Source organism: Stegostoma tigrinum, chromosome 36, assembly GCF_030684315.1.
Source record: "Stegostoma tigrinum isolate sSteTig4 chromosome 36, sSteTig4.hap1, whole genome shotgun sequence".
Taxonomy (NCBI): domain Eukaryota; kingdom Metazoa; phylum Chordata; class Chondrichthyes; order Orectolobiformes; family Stegostomatidae; genus Stegostoma; species Stegostoma tigrinum.
Window position 1 is genome coordinate 13,827,627 of NC_081389.1, and position 19,764 is coordinate 13,847,390.

Genomic DNA, 19,764 nt, shown 5'->3' on the forward strand with positions numbered 1-19,764 from the left:
GTAAAATCTTGTAAATCTTTTAAAATTTAACAACCCCTTTCCTACAGAAAGGAGACCAGAACTGAATGCACGATTCCAAAAATGGCCAAACCAATGTTCTGCACAGCCACAACATTGAAAAGAAACTCACACGGAGAGAAGTTAGAGCATGGAATGCATTGCCTGTAAATGTATTGGAGATGGGTTCAAGTGAGGCATTCAAGAAGGAATTGGATGATTATTTAAGGAGAAGGGAACTATTTTTTGTCAACCTCTTCTGCACTATGCATATCACCACAGCTGAGGTCTAACCATTTTTCATTGGATGATTATTTAAGTAAAATCAATGTGCCGGAAAAATGAAAAGAGACTGACATTTGGTTAAATTGCTCGGAGGGCCAATGCTTCCACAATGGGCCAAATAGTCTTTCTGCATTGTAACAATTCTATGATTCTGAGAGGAAATTTTATACACCTTCCAGCAACTTTAAGAACAAAAGTGAATGGTATTTTAAAATATCACTTTGTTAATGTAAACAAATGTATAGGCAGTTGTAATTATTCTACCTTGCACAATCAAAGAGCAATAATTACAAAATACTGATGCCCCCCGAGACAATAAAACCCAGAACAAACACAAAGCAGCCAATTAGATGTCGAATTATTTTTTACATGGCTACATCAACATACTATAGTGTTCACACAAAGACCCATACTGTGAGTTGTTGAATTTACCGATTGACGAAATTTCCATGCCAATGACTTGGTTAGTACCACCAAGTTTTGTGTTCTAAACTGTGTGTAACAGCTTGCATGTGTTTAGTGCTGATGTGCTGGGAATAGCCCTACAGCATTCTTATCGGATCCAATTTTAATTCTATACCCTTAAACAACAATGTCCTGGAGCTGAGATGACTTACATTCAACAACCTCAACCAGAATCCACAACCTGTTGGTCATCCAGCATGTTCACAAACCTATCTGGAGCAGTCTTCTGAGGCCCTTAAGTCAGTGCCTTCCCTTTTGTGATGTTTAAGGGTATTGTGCTTTCCGTGGAGGTCTTGCCTCACAAGAACTATTTTTTTCTCTTGATTCTGTCATGAATATGGATATCAATGGCAATGTCTACATTTGCAGCCCATTTCTTGATCATGCTGAATTTAATGGCCCGGGAGGACATTTCAGAGGGCTGTGCAAAATTACTCGCAGTAGTGTGGAGTTAAATACAGATCAGGCTAGCTAAGGATGGCATATCTCCTTCTCTGAAGGAAGTTTGTGATCCAGATGGGTTTTTACAATGATTGATGATAGTGTCATGGTTACTGTTACTGACACAAGCATTCAATTCCACATTTGTTCATTGCTTTTAAATCCATTTAGCTTCCATAGTGAGACTTGAATCTATGTCCCAAAGAGTTAACCTAGGCCTCTGGATTACTAACAAAGCAACATTACACCAGTATCTCCTTCTACCAATTAGAGGCTCGCATTTCTTGTGCAGGACCACCACTGTGGAATCCATGGTTGCTGCAGCAAGGACATATCCCAAGAGTCCCTCGAATACAGAGTGATTCAGCTCAGTAATATTGCAGAGGAGGCCCATGGAGTGGGAGTTGGTGTCAAGCACCCATCCAAGAAACTAGGGGAGTATTCTGTTAAACATCTGACCGTATCTCGTAGATGACAGGTTGGCTTTGGAAATTCTGGAGGTAAGTAGCTTGCTGCAAGATTCTTAGTCTCTGGACTTGCTCTTGTAGCCACAGGATTTATATGACAAGACCAGTTCAGTACACGGTCAATGATAATTCCCAGGATGTTGACAGTCATGGATTTACTTATGGAAAGCCATGCCGAGGAGTGATAATCACTTCTCTCTGGTTGGAGACTGTTATTGTCTGGCTCTAGCATGTCACAAATGTCATATGCCACATGCAAACCAAGCCAGGATATTGTGTAGGTCTTGCAGCATTTGGTCATGGACTACTTCACTGTGTGTGGCATCATAAATGGTGCTGGTCATTGTCCAATTATCGGCAAACATCCCCAACTCTGACCTTACAATGGAGGGAAAGTCAATAGGGAAGGTCAATAATGAAGTACCTGTGCATGGTTGGGCCATGGACACTCCACTGATAAACTACTTTAGAGATATCCTGGAGCTGAGATGATTCACATTCAACAACCTCAACCATAATCCACAGCCTGTTGGTCATCCTGCATGTTCACCAACCTATCTGGAGCAGTCTGCTGAGGCCCTTAAGTCATTGCTTCTGAAGCTGTGGGCTATGAACCCCACTGTATTTGGCAGCTGGAAGTCACATGCTCCAAAGCAGCAATGACCCTTTAAATCTCATTGTTATTATTTGATACTTAGCTTAGCCAAAGTGCCCAGGTTAAAACGTCACTAGTTGTCCATCTCAAGTGAGAGAGGAGACCTATTCTGCTGTATTTTTTTGAAGTTATTTTTCTCTTCAGCTTGTTCAGAGATGTTATTACCACACTCTGGAATTGATGAGACTTGAACCCAGGCCTCCTGACTCAGAGGTAGGTTCATGACCATTACACAGCTGTGCCCTCACATTAAAACATTGAAACTGAGGTACTGTCGGAAGGGTGCAATAAGCTCTGAACAATTCCAATGTCACAAGTACTCTTCGCTCGCAAATATAAAAGAAGACCCAGCACCTCCAAGTATTTAGAGAGAGAGGTCTGCCCCACAGGTGTTGGATTGTAATATTTCAGACCTCTAATCCCATCTCAATTTTACTCCCCTCCTTCTTTCCTGATCTTTGTTACACTGCTCCTAGTGGGCAGTGCTTGCTTAATTATCACTGGTTAATTGTCATCAAAAAAAAGAGAAACTGTCGCATTCCTGCTTTTGGGATCTAGTTATCTATAAAAAAGGACTCAAATGAAAGTACTGCAGATGCTGAAATCTGAAGCAAATGTCAAGAATGCAGGAGAAATTCAGCAGGTCTGACAGCATCTACGATGAGAGAAAAACAGAGTTAAATTTTGAGACCATTACGACTGTTTCTCTCTCTATTGCTGCTAGACTTGCTGAGTTTCTCCAGGATTCTCTGAGTGTGTTGGAAAGAGAAAGCTACAGTTGGACAGCTTGATTTGCATCACATCCACAAGCATCCACTCCCTCCGCCACTGATGTTCAATAGCAGCAGTGTGTACAATCTACAAGATGCACTGCAGAAATACACCAAACATCCTTAGACAGCACCTTACAAACCCATAATCTCTTCAATTTTGAAGGACAAGGGCAGCAAGTATGTGGGAACACCATTCCCTGCAAGTTCCCTTCCAAGCCACTCACCATTCTGACTTTGAAATATATTACCATTTCCTCAGTATCACTGGGTCAAAATCCTGGAATTCTCTCCTGAGGGAGATTGTGGGTCCACATACAATACATGGACTGCAGTGGTTTCAAGAAACTCACCATCACCTTCCCAAGGGCAATAAATGCTGGGCTCAGTCAACAACTCACACATCCCATGAGTGAACAGAAAAGACAAGCAATTCATTTGGTGATAGTAAGAACTGCAGATGCTAGAGTCTGAGAAAACAAGGTGTGGAGCTGGAGGAACACAGCAGGCCAGGCAGCAGCAGAGGAGCAGGAAAGCTGATGAGCAGGAATATGAAATGTCAGCATTCCTGCTCCTCTTATGTTGCCTGGCCTGTTCTGTTCCTCCAGCTCCACACTGTATTACCAATTAACTTGAATTGTTTCCTAAGCATTTCAGCGAAGATGCAAGCTGTATTCTGTCTTTTATCTATTGCCAGGTATTTTCCACCATCCTATGTTTTCATGTTATTTTACTGCTTCAGGAGGTCTCACACGTCTCAGTTTTCGGGCCCCTATCTTTTCCCCAGTTGGACTTTCTAACAGCAGTGATGAGAGACCTGAAGTGGGGTTTTGGCTGCAATGGATTTGCAATGTTCTCCTGTCCCCTTCCCTAGGGGACTCCCCAAACTTGCTCACCCAGTTTGGGGCCGAGTGTGCGGCGTGGAGCTGAACTCTGCAGCCTGCCAGCTTTCGTCCTGGGCGATGGCGAATCCCAGTTTAAAAGACAGGAGGAGGGGACACATAGAACACAAAACAAAGATCGGCGGCAGCTCCTATGGCAACCCAATGGATCATATTCCCCTATTCAGAGCGCATGAGAAAAGCAGAGTGCTCTCGACAGTCAGCAGCTTTTCTCCTCTAATTTACAATGGCATCTCTGCTGAGGGAAAGGGTTCGAGTACCGCTTTGTATCAAAAGGATGAAGCCTTCTTGATTTTTTGTCGTTAAATTTCTGCCTTTTATTCTTTGCTTTCAAGTGCACGGATTCTCCCTCTATATTTTGGGGACTTGCACGCGTTTTTGGATTTGTAGCCTGTGAACTCCTGGTGCCTTCTGAACCTCATGGCCGTGGTGGGTGGGTGGGCGAGGGCTCAGAAGAGGAGGGGGGGTAAGCGTCCGGATTTCCAGCGCGTCCATAAAGGGAAGGGGAGGGGGAGGAGAGGGGGAGGTGGGTGGGGAGGCAGAGGGGTGAGAAAGCTTGTCTCCGCTCAGTGCATCAGGAGCTAGAGATGTGGCAGGGACCTGAGAGCCCGTGGATACTGTGCATATCTGACGGCGGAGCTGCATCCACATAGCAGGGGCACGGGGAGGCTCCTAGCCGAGGGGACATGGACAAACTGGCTCCTTCCATGCGCAAGAGACTCTACAGCCTTCCGCCGCCGACTGGGGCCAAAGCTGGAGCAGAGGTGGAGGAGGATAAAGACGGAGACAGCGAGGCAGCCAGGAGGAGTTTCAAAATGAGACCCCTGCCTTCTCCCTCCGGAGGCTTGACAAGGCTGGCGGGGGAGCCTCTGGCTGGAGCTGGAGGACAGGATAGCAACCTCTTGGAAACCGAGCTAGGGAGGACGGCCAAGAGCAGCAGCAGTACAAATGGGGACTGCCGCAGGTTCCGGGGCAGCTTGGCCTCAGTGACCGGCCGCACGCTCCAGGGAGCCGGGCTGGCGGATGACAAGCGCCTGATCGTAGAAGGGGACTCCAGCCCTAGCGAGGACACCAACGCCGGTAGCGAGGGATCCGAGGCGAGTCCCCAAGCCGAGCCCAGCTCCGAGCCCGAGCCGGGTCTGGCTTTCTTAAAAGTGGACACAGCCGATCAGATCCTGCTGGAGGACGAGCTCCGGGCTAGCCAAGCCGGCTTCATGCAAAAACAATTCGGGGCCATGCTCCAGCCGGGAGTCAACAAATTCTCTCTCAGGATGTTTGGGAGCCAGAAAGCGGTGGAGAGGGAGCAGGAGCGAGTCAAGTCGGCCGGGTTCTGGATCATTCACCCATACAGCGACTTCAGGTAACCCGCCTTCCCTATACCTTCAAATCACTTAAAAAAAAGTTAATTCCCGTCTCTTTCCATAAGCGAAAAGGAAATATCAATTAGATCCCACAAAAAGTGCAAGAACAGGAGGGAACTAAAATTCCAAAGAAGGGAGTTGACGCGAGAAATAGATCTCAAATAGTCCATTTCTGTGCAACGTTGAGAGTTTTATTGTATAAAAGCTGCCCGGTAAAAAAGATAAACCAAGCGTGAGGATTTGGCTAGGGGCCTGGAGAGCTTGGGGGATGTCCGTTTCAATATTGTTAATGCAACATATGTTACTTTTGAAAACGGTAAATAAATGTGCATCTTGTGCGAGTTCCTAACGAGAGGGATACCGTTCTACGCCGTTCTTTATGGGCAAACGTTCTGTTAAACTTTTGGCAAACCATGCCCTTCTAAGGTTTGCCAATTCGTTCTGGTCATTTTTAAAGTTTGCCCAGAATTTGGCAGGGGTCACCACTGCATGTGTCCTTGCTTGTTTATGTCAACACACCTCCACTGGGGATTGCTGTTCCGATCCACGTACGCTTACATTTACGTACATTGATTGGTATGATCTCGTTCTTTGGTTTCACCAGTCACTATCCATCTCGCCCACCCTCTCTGCACAATGTTCCCTCCTTTACCCATTCACGGGCAAAACCACACACATGGCTGTCATTTTTGGCTGATAGAAGAGAGACAACTGAGACGTTATGATGCCCGACAGTTAGACAAAACCTGACACATTCCAAATGCTTCGGGCTGGTTATGTGTTAGAAAGTGCAATAGGGTGTTGTGGGGGGGTGGGGGCGGGTGGTTAAGGAAGGTGTTTGGGGTATATCTAAAAAAAACTGCGCGTTAAGGCCAATAGGATAGGCAGGGCGCGCTCCCAATAAGGAAAAGCGGCATTGGTGTCGTGGTTGCTGTCCGCGGTGCTGAAAGCATGTCGTTCTCTCCATATCTCTGCGGCCTCTGCCCCCGCGGATCCCCCTCGGGTCTCGGGGCTCAATGCAACTTGCACCGCGACAGAGTCAGTAGAACCGAGTTCATTCCCGAAATAACTCGGATTCCCTTCGGAACGGGCGGTTTCAAGAAGTGCGCTCCACAATGAAGAGCGCCACCAGCAACTGAACCAAGTTTCGCGTCCTGGAGGCTGAACGAAACAAGAACTGGGGCTGGGGAGGAATCGGGGGATACTTTAAATCTCGCGAAGTGATTTCGTTGTGGATTTGAAGGTTTTTGGAAACTTAGCACGGTAGAACATTAACATGGGTATCTGATTCCAATACGTGATGCATCTTTTGTCGGTTTCTGGCCAGATGGCCCCTGGGGTTTGGTTAGCTCAGTTGGTTAGACGGCTGATGTGCCATACAGAGCAACACCAACAGCGTGGGTTCACTGTACTCAGCATAAAAGGATCTGTCTTGCCCCTACCCCGGGCGTGGTGACCCATAGTTTGAAACTCACCTCCAGTGGTTTCTCTCTAATGAGACAATGGTGCCTCTAACTACATGGGTATTGTTATTTCTTGGGCGATTAAATTGTCCATGACCTTGAAACTTACGCTCAGCCGTGAGCTCTTTTCATTTTTTACACATTCCAATGCTGAAGAGGACATCTCACGACCTTGCCACAGTCTGTCCTGTGTTCTGTTTGTTTTTCTTTTACAGACCAGCCTATAGCGGCGATGACTAGACTATATCTTATCCCGGTGTTCGGCTGGCAAGGCAAAACGAAGTAGCTATATTTTCCAACTGTTAGCTGAACCCGAAGAGCCAATGCTTGAGATCGCTCCCATAACCACATAAGGTCCGGAAAATGACATATTGTGTCATTTTGGGCTTACAGACCAGTGATTAAATTGACGCGCCTCTTATATTACCGGAAGTATTGACTCGTTCATCCGCGATTCTGTTCGACTTTCTCCTCTGAGTCATCGAGTCATACAGCAGGGAAACAGACCCTTCGGCTAAACTATTCCATGCCCAACATAATCCCAAACTAAACTAGTCCCATCTGCCTGCTCCTGTCCCATATCATCCAAACCCTCTCCTATTCATGTACTTATCCAAATGTCTTTTAAATGCTGTAACTATGCCCGCCTCCACTACTTCCTCAGGAGGTTCATTCCACACGAACCACCCTCTGTGTAAAATAAAATGCACCTCATGTCTTTGTTAAATCTCTCTCCTTATCTCCTTTATAGACTGGCCACGTCAAAACACGTGAACCACCAAGGCGCAACATGCTTCCCATCTAATGTGCATTAGCGACATTACAGGGAGGAACACCGTGGCGTTTTTGGAACTTGATAGTGAAAAATTGAACAGTTTAAAAACAACCTCATCAACTTTACTTGAATTGAAATCTTAAAATGATCTAATTCCCCCAGAAAATAAAACACATTGCTGGGCATTTCTAGTGAGTATAGCTACTGTTCACTTTGTGACCACGTGTTGTCGTCATTTTCGCCTATGGAGATATTCATGGTCTCACAGCCAGCCAGGAGATACCTCTAGCCGTCTTCTTCAAGCAGTTTTTCCTATGTATTATGTAACATGTAGAATATAAATCCAGTTTAAATTAAGCAATAAGGCGGCATGCATGGGATTGTAAGAGCGTCATCAACGTGCTCTTAAACATGCCAAAGTTGAACTCATGGTCAGCTAAATGAGTTTGTATCCACAGCTTTGTTCACATTTGACCTACATAATTTACATAATTACATAATTTGATATTGAAGATGTCATCGTTTAAATCTGATTTAGTTTTAACACTTATTACAAACGCTTCCTAAAGTTGAAACCATGCTGTATGTGCAAACAACTGAGGATGCAAGTTTTAAATCTGTTGTGACAGCTCTCAGCTTAAAAAAAATATTGTTCTTTCAACCACGCGTTGTCCCAGCTGATTAAACATAAAATGTTCCGAGCAACATTGATTGTAAAGCTAGGCTGTAGTTTAATGAGTCACAGACAATTTGAGTGCGATACATTTCATCACCTCCTCTTCATGTTTAATAAACTGCAGGGTGGAGTACGTAGGAAACACCGCCGTTTCATTGATGTAAGTGAGAGGCAACTTTGCTTCACTTGTCGTGAACCTGTGAATGGGAATGCTTCGGTAATGAGCCCAGTTTAATTTGAAGGAAGTGAATTAAATGCGGGGCCTGTGTATACTATCCATCCTGTCACCTCAGTGCTGTATCCGGGAAATGCTGTACTGCTGGAGATACCGGCTTTGCGAAGGCGCGATACAATAACACGCCGTGTGCTCGGTAACGTGGATGCTAAAGAGCTAAAAGTTCGCTCACTGCTCCTCAGTTATAAATCACTGAAAAACAAAAATCTGAATATGGTCTCGTTGCTGTTTATGGAACTTCGTAGTGTGAAAATTGGCTGATCTATTTAACAGCGACAACATTTCAAAAGTACTTTACTGGCAGTAAAAAATCTCGAGACATCCTAAATTTGTGCATTGCATTACGTCGATGCCAAAGGGTTCATTCTTTTCCTTACTAGAGCGTTGCACCTAAAAATTCTTGAAACAGCATTGACTGATGTTCATGATTTTAGCTTGTTAATTTCAAAACATCCACACAGGGACAGGTCATATAAAAATTAATTCACACTGAAGAAATACTGCATTTCAGGGCCTGCTCTGTTTAAATAAGCTGGGACTTTGTTCACTAGGGAAAGGTTGAGGGGTGACGTTATAGAGGCTAATAAACTCATGAGGGGCATAGATAGGGTGAACAGTAAAAGTCTATTCCTTACGGTGGTAGAATTCAAACCTGGGGGGTTTAAGGTAAGAGGAGAAAGGATTAAAAAGGACACAAGGGGCAACCTGTAGCCAGAGGAAGTGGTAAATGCACAACATTGAGACATTCAAAAATACTTTTGGATACATACATGAATGGAAAAGATTTGGAGGGACAGAGGCCAAACACAGCCAGGTGGGATCAGTTTAGTACAGGGAACATGGTCAGCATTGACTAGTTGGACCAAATGGTCTGTTTCCATGGTGTGTGGTTCTATGTGCTGCAATAGAGAAATTGTAAATGAGACAAAGGATTCATTTTGGAGGCCCACCCGTCATGGTGTGAAACTGAGCAGTAGTAGAAGAGGCCTGGTATTGGGACACCTGGTCTTGCAACTGATATGATGTGTAACAATAAATTTGTGGTGCAATTGCAGTTTCCTTACCTCTGTCCAGGAAATCGAGCTTCAAGTCCCACCTCATCCAGAAATGTGCAACAACATTCCTAAACAGGTTGATTAGAAAATATGGCAATAAATTTAATGAACAGCAATAAAGAATGACGAGTATCATAAATTAATTAAAACAACATCTCTGAAATTAAGAATCTGTGGAGATGTGATTTTATGATGTGAAAGAGTCCAGGAGCTCCTCAATCCTGTGTTGGGGTTGCTGACTCTTTACCTGTCTCCAGGTCTGAGGTCAGTGAGCTAAGGCCAGCTAAGCCCATTGAGGTAAAAATGAAACATGGATAAAATGTTAAATGTAAATGTGAAGATATTAGGTTTGGAATAATTGACAGAATATTAGTGCCATAGTTTGTAAATCTGAGGTTGCCAATGTTGAATTAAATACAGTTTAAATAAATAACTTTTAAAAAGTATTTCTGTAGATAATTACACAGTAAACTGAATGCCAAACAGTAAGTGATGTTATAGCATCAATTAACAAAACTGTGACAAAAAAGGTTAAATCCTTAGATTTAACATGGTCTTCCTAACTTTATTACAAGAATAATATTTCTGTTAGCATCTTTATTTACTTTATCACCAATTCTCTTCCCTTCCCTTCCTAAATATGTCAACAGATTTCTTGCTAGGGTAATGTTCCATAGGCACCAGTCACTCTCCATTAGCACATCTCAAATAGCAATTTATATAAAAAGGAAGAAAGACTTCCATTTATACCACACTTTTTATGCACTTTGAATATCTCAACATTAAAACTAATGACGCACATTTTGAAAGTCAGAGACTGTTGTTAACTAGGAAATGCAACAGTGACTTTGCACTCAGTAAATTCTCAAAGATGACATTGTGGCAGTTGCTGAGATAATTTGTTTTTTGTAATGTTGATTGTAAGATAATTATTGATGAGGACAGCACTGCCTTGGGAACTTTTACATTCTCTCAAGCAGGCAGATGGAGTATTGGTTTAGATTTTTTTAAACATAGAGACAACACTGTAAACAGTGTAGTACTCTCTCAACTATCCTCTGGAGTGTCAGCTGTGTTAGCTTTCGCCTGGAGCTCCAAGGCCTTGAGTGAGTCTTGTGGTTCAGAGATAACCAACTGCGCCATTATTGACCTAATAGATGCAATTTAATAATTTGACTTACTTGTGAATTTCAATCACGGGTACACTATCCTTGCACAATATGTACAGACTCCCCTGAATGAGGCTTTGAAGTGGGAGCTCTGATCAGCTTCTTCTATCGACCACAAGGTACCTGGAGCAATTATAGCACTGCTTTTTTTTTATAGCTGGTTGAGGTCAGTGTACACCAAAGTCATTACACAACGAACTTGATTGTTGTAGTCCACTAACTCATTATTTCTGCTGCTGGCTGCAAATTATAAGGATGATCTTATTGCACATGTCCTTATTACAAAAGTGGAAATGCACTGTCTTTTAACAAGGTGCAACTAATTCATTCAGTTTCCAAAGTATTTTTCAGCATATATACATTTTGTTTGAGCATAGTAAAGTATTTAAAAATAGCTATCCCCAGTTTTCAGTTTTAAAGTGCTAAAGAAGAATAAAACACAAAACACACTCAGAAATTGGTGGAGAAATTCAGCAGGTCTGGCAACGACTGTGGAGAACCATTCTGAAGAAGTGTCCCCAGACTGAAAGATTAATTCTGCTTTATTTCCACAGATGCTGACAGACCTGCTGAGTTTTTTCAGCAATTTCTGTTTGTGTTTCTGATTTCCAGCATCCACAATCTTTTTCTTTAGTGTAAAATACAGAACATCACACTTACAAAATGTGAAACAATACAGATTCTACTTATTCTCATCCTCAAAAACAGGAATGATTCAGTTTTTATTACCTTTCATGCCATCAATGCTGGCAGTTTACATTTTCCTAAAGTAATATTCCAAAAGAAAGGAATAGAACTCTACCGGATGACAACTGCACTTTTGTTCAGATTTCCAAATGTAGGTTTTCTTCTGTCAAAGGGCATCCTCTTCATAGTGAATATCTGTCACTGTTCCTTTGAAACTGGTCAGTAAGAGATCTGCAAGAAATTCCTAGGGCATGTCTTCCTTCTAACGACATGTCTGCAATTAGAAAGTCAGTCTTAGAAAATGTGAGAAATGAGCCCATTCCCTGTTAATTCAAATATTAGCATATAACCTTTGACCAGGAGGGATCTGTGCTTCAAAAATGCAGGGAAAAATCTTTATTCAATGTGATATAGAGACACACAAACTCTATCAGTTGGCAATCAGCTGTTTCCTTCCATCAATACATCCTTCACGTTTTATCTGCTCAAAGCTGTCTTCTGTCCTTTAAATTGATAGTTCGGCAAGCTCTGGTGACTTTTTAGAATACAAAGGGCAATGCAGGGCCACAGTGAAATTGTGATGAACAAAACAAATTCGATCATTTCAAAACATTGCCGACTAAGAGAAATATCAGTTATTAGGACCTGAAAGTTATTGGAACAGATGTGTTATGATGGCGTTTCAGTCCATTTGTAGTCTATAACCTGTGGGAGTGAGGAAATTGAGAATGTGGACCTTAGGTTATAACTTGTGACACTGAATGAATTACAGACCATGAATGGTGACTAATCTAATCGCTGTTTTCTGTGGAAATGGAAAGTTAGATTGATGGTGTTTGGTTATAAGTAGCTTTCACTTAGTATTTCTCCCAATGTCAAGCAGAGACATCCCTTTCTCAGCCACAACCTATTATTAAAGCAGTGGAAATTCATGAGGACTATAACCACAACAAAAAATGTATTAAAATGATGCTTGAAATTTATAAAGTTAGTTCAAAGACTGTTTCCCATGCTACTAATGCTGCCAATCCCCGCCAACCCCCAACACATTTTGTGAATTATTTTATTCTCAGTATCTTGATTATCTGATCAATCATTGTGATGTCGAGCAACCAAGCTCTGGTGAGAATTCTGCAAGTGATCTCTCACATTTGCCATTTGGGTTCTGTTGCTGTCATTGCAAAGGCAATGACAGGTCTTTTAAGACACCTATTCCAGTTCAGATCAAGAATTTGTCATGCTTTTGAGTCAAATAATTGCTGATTTCATTTTTCCATGGGTCAACTGGGTTTTAGACAAACTGGTGTACAGGTGCAAGACTTGAGGTGGCATGGTGGCATAGTGGTTAGCACTGCTGTCTCATAATGCCAGGGACCTGGGTTCAATTTCAGCCTCAAGTGATCATCTGTGTGGAGTTTATAATGTCTCCCTTTGTCTGTGTGGGCTTCCTCCCATCGTCAAAAATCGATGTGTAGGCTATGTGGATTAGCCATGCTCGAATTGCCCATAGTGTCTAGGAATGTGTAGACTAGGTGGATTAGTCATGGAAATATAGAGTTGCAGGGATACAATAGTTAGGTGGGTTTAGGTGAAATGATCTTCAGAGAGTGAGTATGGACTCAATGGGCTGAAGGCCTGCTTCCATACTGTGGGGCTACTATGACATAAAGATAGTCAGGAGACCCTTGGAATCTCCTGTTTATAGTTGACAAAACTTCAGCAGCCAATGAGGCCCATCTTGTGGATATGGAAACTGAACCATTTTGTGTGGTGTGGGTATGGATATAGGGTCACATGCTCATCTCAGGACTGTGTAGGACCATAGGCTTGTAAATGAGAGATGTTTAGGCTGAGACAGGCATCCAGAGAAGATGTTGAAACTGGTGGTATAGGTTCTGAGTTTGCAACAACTGATAATAATCTCAGCCTTCTCAGTATTCAGGTGGAGGAAATTATTGCACACACCAGATTAACAGAATGAGAACGCAGGGCCAAGGCCTTGTGAGTTGGTGGAGAACGAAAATTTTGTGACTTCTGCTTTCACATATGATCTGATCCATCTGCAGATGAAAATTTATATATACACACAAGCTCCCTGATCAGCACATTTGCACCCTGAGCATTACAGTGTTCAGATGATTTCCAACATAAGATAATAAAGTGTGGAGCTGGATGAACACAGCAGGCCAAGCAGCATCTCAGGAGCACAAAAGCTGACGTTTCGGGCCTAGACCCTTCATCAGAGAGGGGGATGGGGTGAGGGTTCTTGAATAAATAAGGAGAGAGGGGGAGGCGGACCGAAGATGGAGAGAAAAGAAGATAGGTGGACAGGAGAGTATAGGCGCGGAGGTAGGGAGGGGATAGGTCAGTCCAGGGAAGATGGACAGGTCAAGGAGGTGGGATGAGGTTAGTAGGTAGGAAATGGAGGTGCGGCTTGGGGTGGGAGGAAGGGATGGGTGAGAGGAAGAACAGGTTAGGGAGGCAGAGACAGGCTGGGCTGGTTTTGGGATGCAGTGGGGGGAGGGGATGAGCTGGGCTGGTTGTGTGATGCAGTGGGGGGAGGGGATGAACTGGGCTGGTTTTGGGATGCAGTGGGGGAAGGGGAGATTTTGAAGCTGGTGAAGTCCACATTGATACCATTGGGCTGCAGGGTTCCCAAGCGGAATACGAGTTGCTGTTCCTGCAACCTTTGTGTGGCATCATTGTGGCACTGCAGGAAGCCCATGATGGACATGTCGTCTAAAGAATGGGAGGGGGAGTTGAAATCGTTCGCGACTGGGAGGTGCAGTTGTTTGTTGCGAACTGAGCGGAGGTGTTCTGCAAAGCGGTCCCCAAGCCTCCGCTTGGTTTCCCCAATGTAGAGGAGGCCACACTGGGTACAATGGATACAGTATACCACATTGGCAGATGTGCAGGTGAACCTCTGCTTAATATGGAAATTCATCTTGGAGATGACATGTCCATCATGGGCCTCCTGCAGTGCCACAATGATGCCACCCGAAGGTTGCAGGAACAGCAACTCATATTCCGCCTGGGAACCCTGCAGCCTAATGGTATCAATGTGGACTTCACCAGTTTCAAAATCTCCCCTTCCCCTACTGCATCCCTAAACCAACCCAGTTCATCCCCTCCCCCCACTGCACCACACAACCAGCCCAGCTCTTCCCCCCCCCACCCACTGCATCCCAAAACCAGTCCAACCTGTCTCTGCCTCCCTAACCGGTTCTTCCTCTCACCCATCCCTTCCTCCCACCCCAAGCCGCACCCCCATCTACCTACTAACCTCATCCCACCTCCTTGACCTGTCCATCTTCCCTGGACTGATCTATCCCCTCCCTACCTGCCCACCTACACTCTCTCCACCTATCTTCTTTACTCTCCATCTTCGGTCCGCCTCCCCCTCTCTCCCTATTTATTCCAGTTCCCTCTCCCCATCCCCCTCTCTGATGAAGGGTCTGGGCCCGAAACGTCAGCTTTTGTGCTCCTGAGATGCTGCTTGGCCTGCTGTGTTCATCCAGCCTCACATTTTATTATATTAAAACGTAACTTGAATCCAGTTACTTATTCTATAATTTGCTTTGCTACATCTTATCTGCCTTAAAATGTAGCCTTTATTTTAACTGTCGTCCATCTGAATACTTTGCTGTATTCTACTTATTCTAAATTGTTTTAAAGTGTCACAATTTTTCAATGTTGATCTAATCTATTTTCCCAATTCTTTTTCTTCCTCTTTCTCTCCCATTTATATTTTAGCAATGAAAATCATTCAAATTACAATGAATGATAATATTTTAAATTGTAGCAGCCACTAACATATGGGATAATAAAAAACTGTTCTTAAATTATGAAACTGTCATTTTACCTCAATATTCTGCATGTATTCATCATATTTAGGAACTTTTCACCTTAGCAAGATAATAAAATTTAATTTTCATGTTGGAACCCTGACCTCCATATATTGTCCATGGCTTCTTTTCATATTGGGAGACTTTGATTATTATGCATCGTAAAAAAAACTATTTTATTCATTTGCAGGGTGATGGGCATCACTAGTAAGGCCAGCATTTACTGCCCATTCCTAACTGCCTTTGAGATGATGGTAATGAGCTGCATTCTTGACAGGTCATTCCAGAATGCAACTATGCATCAATGTCATTGCTGTAGATCTGCAGTTGAATATAGGTCAGACTGTGTAAGTATGGCAGATTTCATTTCATGAAGGAGATTAATGAACCAAATTGATTTTTTTTAATGACAAATCAGTAGTTTCATGATCAGTAATACTAGCTTTTTATCATGGATTTATTGCGTTAATTGATTTAAATTCCCCTGCTGCCATGGGAGGTTTAAACCTAGATCATTAGTGCAGGTCTCGAGATTATAAGCCCAGTAACAAAAACACTCCACTACTGTGCCCCAGTAATATACAGTTCATGCAAGAATAGTGCACCAAGACAAATTAAAAAAACATTTAGATGTTTTCAAGAATTCAGTTAGGGACTGCAGTTCCTCCATTTGTCAAGAGTATTCATTCTTTCATGAATTATCACTGTGAACAGAAAGGTGTAGAAATCTCCTTCCCCAGGTAATATTAACACACTATCTCTCGAGATTTCCTGCTCTCTCTTGCAGTATCTTTGTGAATTCCCTTAAATTCCTCACTGCAATTATTCATTCATTAATGCAAATCTAAATAGAACATTGAAAAGATATTTAGCTGAAATATGAATGTCTGCTTGCAGTAGATGAATGCAGAGAACCGACCTGAAATGGATTCGTGTTCTGATAATCAGACCATATATTGTGCTGTGTTCATTTATGATATAAAAATAATCCTGTAGGTCTTGGCTTGAATGAAATACTTTGCAGGCCCGCTGAAATTATTGAATAAGGTCTCTGTATTTTCAAGCATTATATTTTACATCACAACTAAAATTTGATGGCAGAAGTCATATAGATCAATAGGAGAAATGCAAAACACATCTAATGCATATTTTTTAGAGTCTGAATGCAACCAAGGATTAAATGTTAGGACAGTAGTTACCACACTGGTGAAAGGGGGCTGATCAACTGAATAGGGCACATTTACAGTTTTGACTTTCCTTCCAGTCCTCCCCCTGAAATTTTCAGTCTGACTTTAGTTTTCACAGGCAGACCAGCTCTCTTGTGAATCTTTATTGACTGTTCGGATCAGCATCTTTCATTTAACACATAGCTAACTGCTTAATTCAAGATGGCTGATTTAACTCAGTTGGGTGGCTTGTAACGTTGGGTGATGCTAAGAATATGTTTGCAATTCCCACACGGGCTAAAGATGCCTTGAAGAATTCTCTTTCTCAGTCTCTTCCCCTTGCCTAAGGCAGGTTGATCCTCAGGTTAAGATACTACCATCTCTTTCAAATGAATTAGGTCTGGTAAGGTGTGTAACATTTTACTTAACCTCATCACTCACTGTGTATCACTCATTAGAGAGGACATGTTGCGCTCACTTAATGCTCTCATCCCTTTTGAACACAAAATAAGCCCCATGTGAACAATAGACACGGGTCACATCAATCTACTAAGGGCTTTTAGTTAGTGCAATAGGAAGTAAAAACAAAGATCTTATCAATTGCGCATTAAAAGCAAACTGCATTGGCTTTTAAGCAAGCAGAACATAAACATCGAAGGCCTTTGTGTTTCTTTTAGGAAAGTGTCTTCGTAATAATGGTAATCATGACAAGAGATGTTGCCCACATTTTCTATTTGAACTCTGGCAAAGGGCAGTGCATCGAACAAAACCACGAGCTGGAGTGGTGGTATGGTGATGACATCACTGGACAAGGAATGTAGAGGAACAGGCCAATGTTATCGGGACATGATTGCCAATCCAACTAATAAATGTGAAATTGAAAACTAGTCTCAGTAATGTGGATCATTACAACATTAATTAATTATGGTAAAAAAAATCTCCATCTGGTTCACTGATATCCTTTGGGAAAGAAAATTTGTCACCCTTACCTGGTTTGATATATATATGTGACACCAGACCCACAGCAATGTGGTTGACAATTAACTCTCTGAAATGGCCTAGCAAGCTATTCAGGTCAAGTCCAATTCGGCATGGATGACAGATGCTGGCCTTTCCAGTAACAACCACTTCCCCGGATTGTTCCATTGAGACACTGCCCCTCACCCAACAAGACAAGCAGGGCAAGTCACCATGGCTTCCCAGTCAGGAAACCCCCCATCCAATTTTCACACCTGCTAGAACGACAGGTATTTGAGCTGGTAGAGTGCTGAGACCCAAAATAATTGCTAATTAACCATGTAAGGGCCTAAATGATTGGCAAGCTCTGAAGGGTCCTAATAGGCATTCATGTGTAGCACTTAGTGATTGAGGTAGCAAGGAGACATTAGCTGCATATTCTTTAGGGGCAACTTGCCTAATTATTTTCTATTCTCACCTTTTTCCTCATCACCACCAGGAAGGTAAAATGATGTCAATAGCCTTTAGATGATTGTAAATCTGCTGATGATCATTCTTATCAAGAAATATTCTTAAAATTATTAGGGGTTGATGATGGTATTGTGATAAAGTCATTGATCCAGATGCTCAGCCTAATGTTCTGGGGTCATGAGTTCCAATTCCGTCATGGGAGAAGTGGTCTTGTGTGAGTCTCTATCACAAGAAGCAGAATATTTGACAAACAGCTGAGACTGAAGGCAAACAAGTCAACCTGAACCTGGTAGCCTACTTCCAAAGGATGTCGAGGAGGTAGCTGCAGAAATAGTGGAGGCATTGGTTGAAATATTCCAGAATTCACTGAATTTTGGAAGGGTCCTCGTGGATTGGAAAACTGTTAATGATTCAAGAAGGGAAAGAAACAAAAAGTAAGAAACCTAGTATCTGGTGTTGGGGACATTTGCTGAAGACATAAGAAAACTTCAACAGATATAGTTAGGTTGAGTGACTCAGCATAAAAACTGGGTGATGGAGTTTAACATAGAAAAGTGCAAGGTCATGCACGTTGGTAGGCAGAATCAATCAATCAGCTGCTTTTTAAATGAGAAGAGACTCCGAAAGAGGTGCAGTGCCCAGGGATCTGGATGTTGCATATGAAACACAAACAGTTAGCATGGAAATACAGCAAGTAATTACAAAGGTAAATGGAATTTTGACCTTTATTACGAGGGGTTTGTAATGTAAAATTAGGGAAATTTTGTTGCGACTGTGCGAGGCGTTGGTGAGGCCATGCCTGGAGTACTGTGTACAGTTTTGTATTTAAGGAAGTACAATCAGAAATTGGAGAAGTTCAAAAGAGATCAATGAAGTTGATTCCTGCATTAAAGATGTTGACCTATAAAGAATGACTAAACAAGTTGCATTTTATTAATTTGAGTTAAAAAAATGAGGGGTGAACATATTGAAACATGTACATTTTAAGGGGACTTAACTGTTTGACTGTTGAGAAGATGTTGCCAGTAGAGGGAGGTTTTGAACCAGGAGACATAGTTACAGAATAAGGAGACAATCATTTAAAACAGAGATATGTTCACATTTTTTTCTCCCAGAGAGTAGAGAATGTCTGGAATTTTTTTACCCCAGAGAATTGTAGACACTAAATCATTGCAAGTATAAAAACAGGAGGTAGATTTTTAAAATACTGAGGAATTAAGGGTTATGAGGAGTTAATATAAAAATGGAGTTGAGCCTTGTGCTAATCACACATCATCTTAGTAATTGATGGCATTGGGTTGGAGGGACAAAATTCTTCCAGCTGCTCCTATTTCTTATGTTCTTAACAAAGGTGTACAGAATGATCAGAGAAACAACCAGAGACTTTTTCCTAGGGTGGAGGTAGCTATTATGAGGGGGCATAGTTTTAAAGTGAGTGGAGGTATATATATAGGGGAGACATCAGAGGTAGGTTCTTTATTTAGAGAGTGGTAGAGTCGTGGAATGCATTGCTGGAGAGGGTAGTGGAGTCGGCCTCATTAGGGCCATTTAAGAAGTTATTCGATTGGCATATGGATGATAGGGGTGAGGTAGGGGTGGAGGTTAAATAGACCTTAGGTTTAGGGTAAAAGTTTGACAAATCATTGAGGGTCGAACGGCCTGTACCGTTTTAGTTCTATGTTTAAACAAAAGTAAGCCCCACATTAGTAGCCCAGCAAAGCAATATTGTTTGAGCCCTTTTTACAACTTCTAACTTGCAATAGGCCTTAACACCTGCTGGAGGTGAAGACTACATTTTACCTCACTTCGTGGGGGATGAGTTATATTTTCAATTGGACAAAATGAGTTAGCCAGCTGTGAAGTAGACGATATAAGATTGGCATATAGCCACAGGACAAGGAATTCCTAACACATCAAGACTG

General features: G+C 42.5%; 1 protein-coding gene across 1 annotated transcript in view; it reads left to right on the plus strand.

Annotated features, from left to right (window-relative positions):
- Positions 1-4,563: 4,563 nt before the first annotated feature.
- The window catches only part of hcn4 (hyperpolarization activated cyclic nucleotide-gated potassium channel 4), a 354,702-nt gene continuing 339,501 nt past the window's right edge, over positions 4,564-19,764 (plus strand). The window contains exon 1 of the mRNA XM_048520718.1: positions 4,564-5,342. Within this exon, the coding sequence (XP_048376675.1) occupies positions 4,669-5,342 (674 nt within the window). The 5' untranslated portion in view covers positions 4,564-4,668. The remainder of the gene's footprint in view (positions 5,343-19,764) is intronic.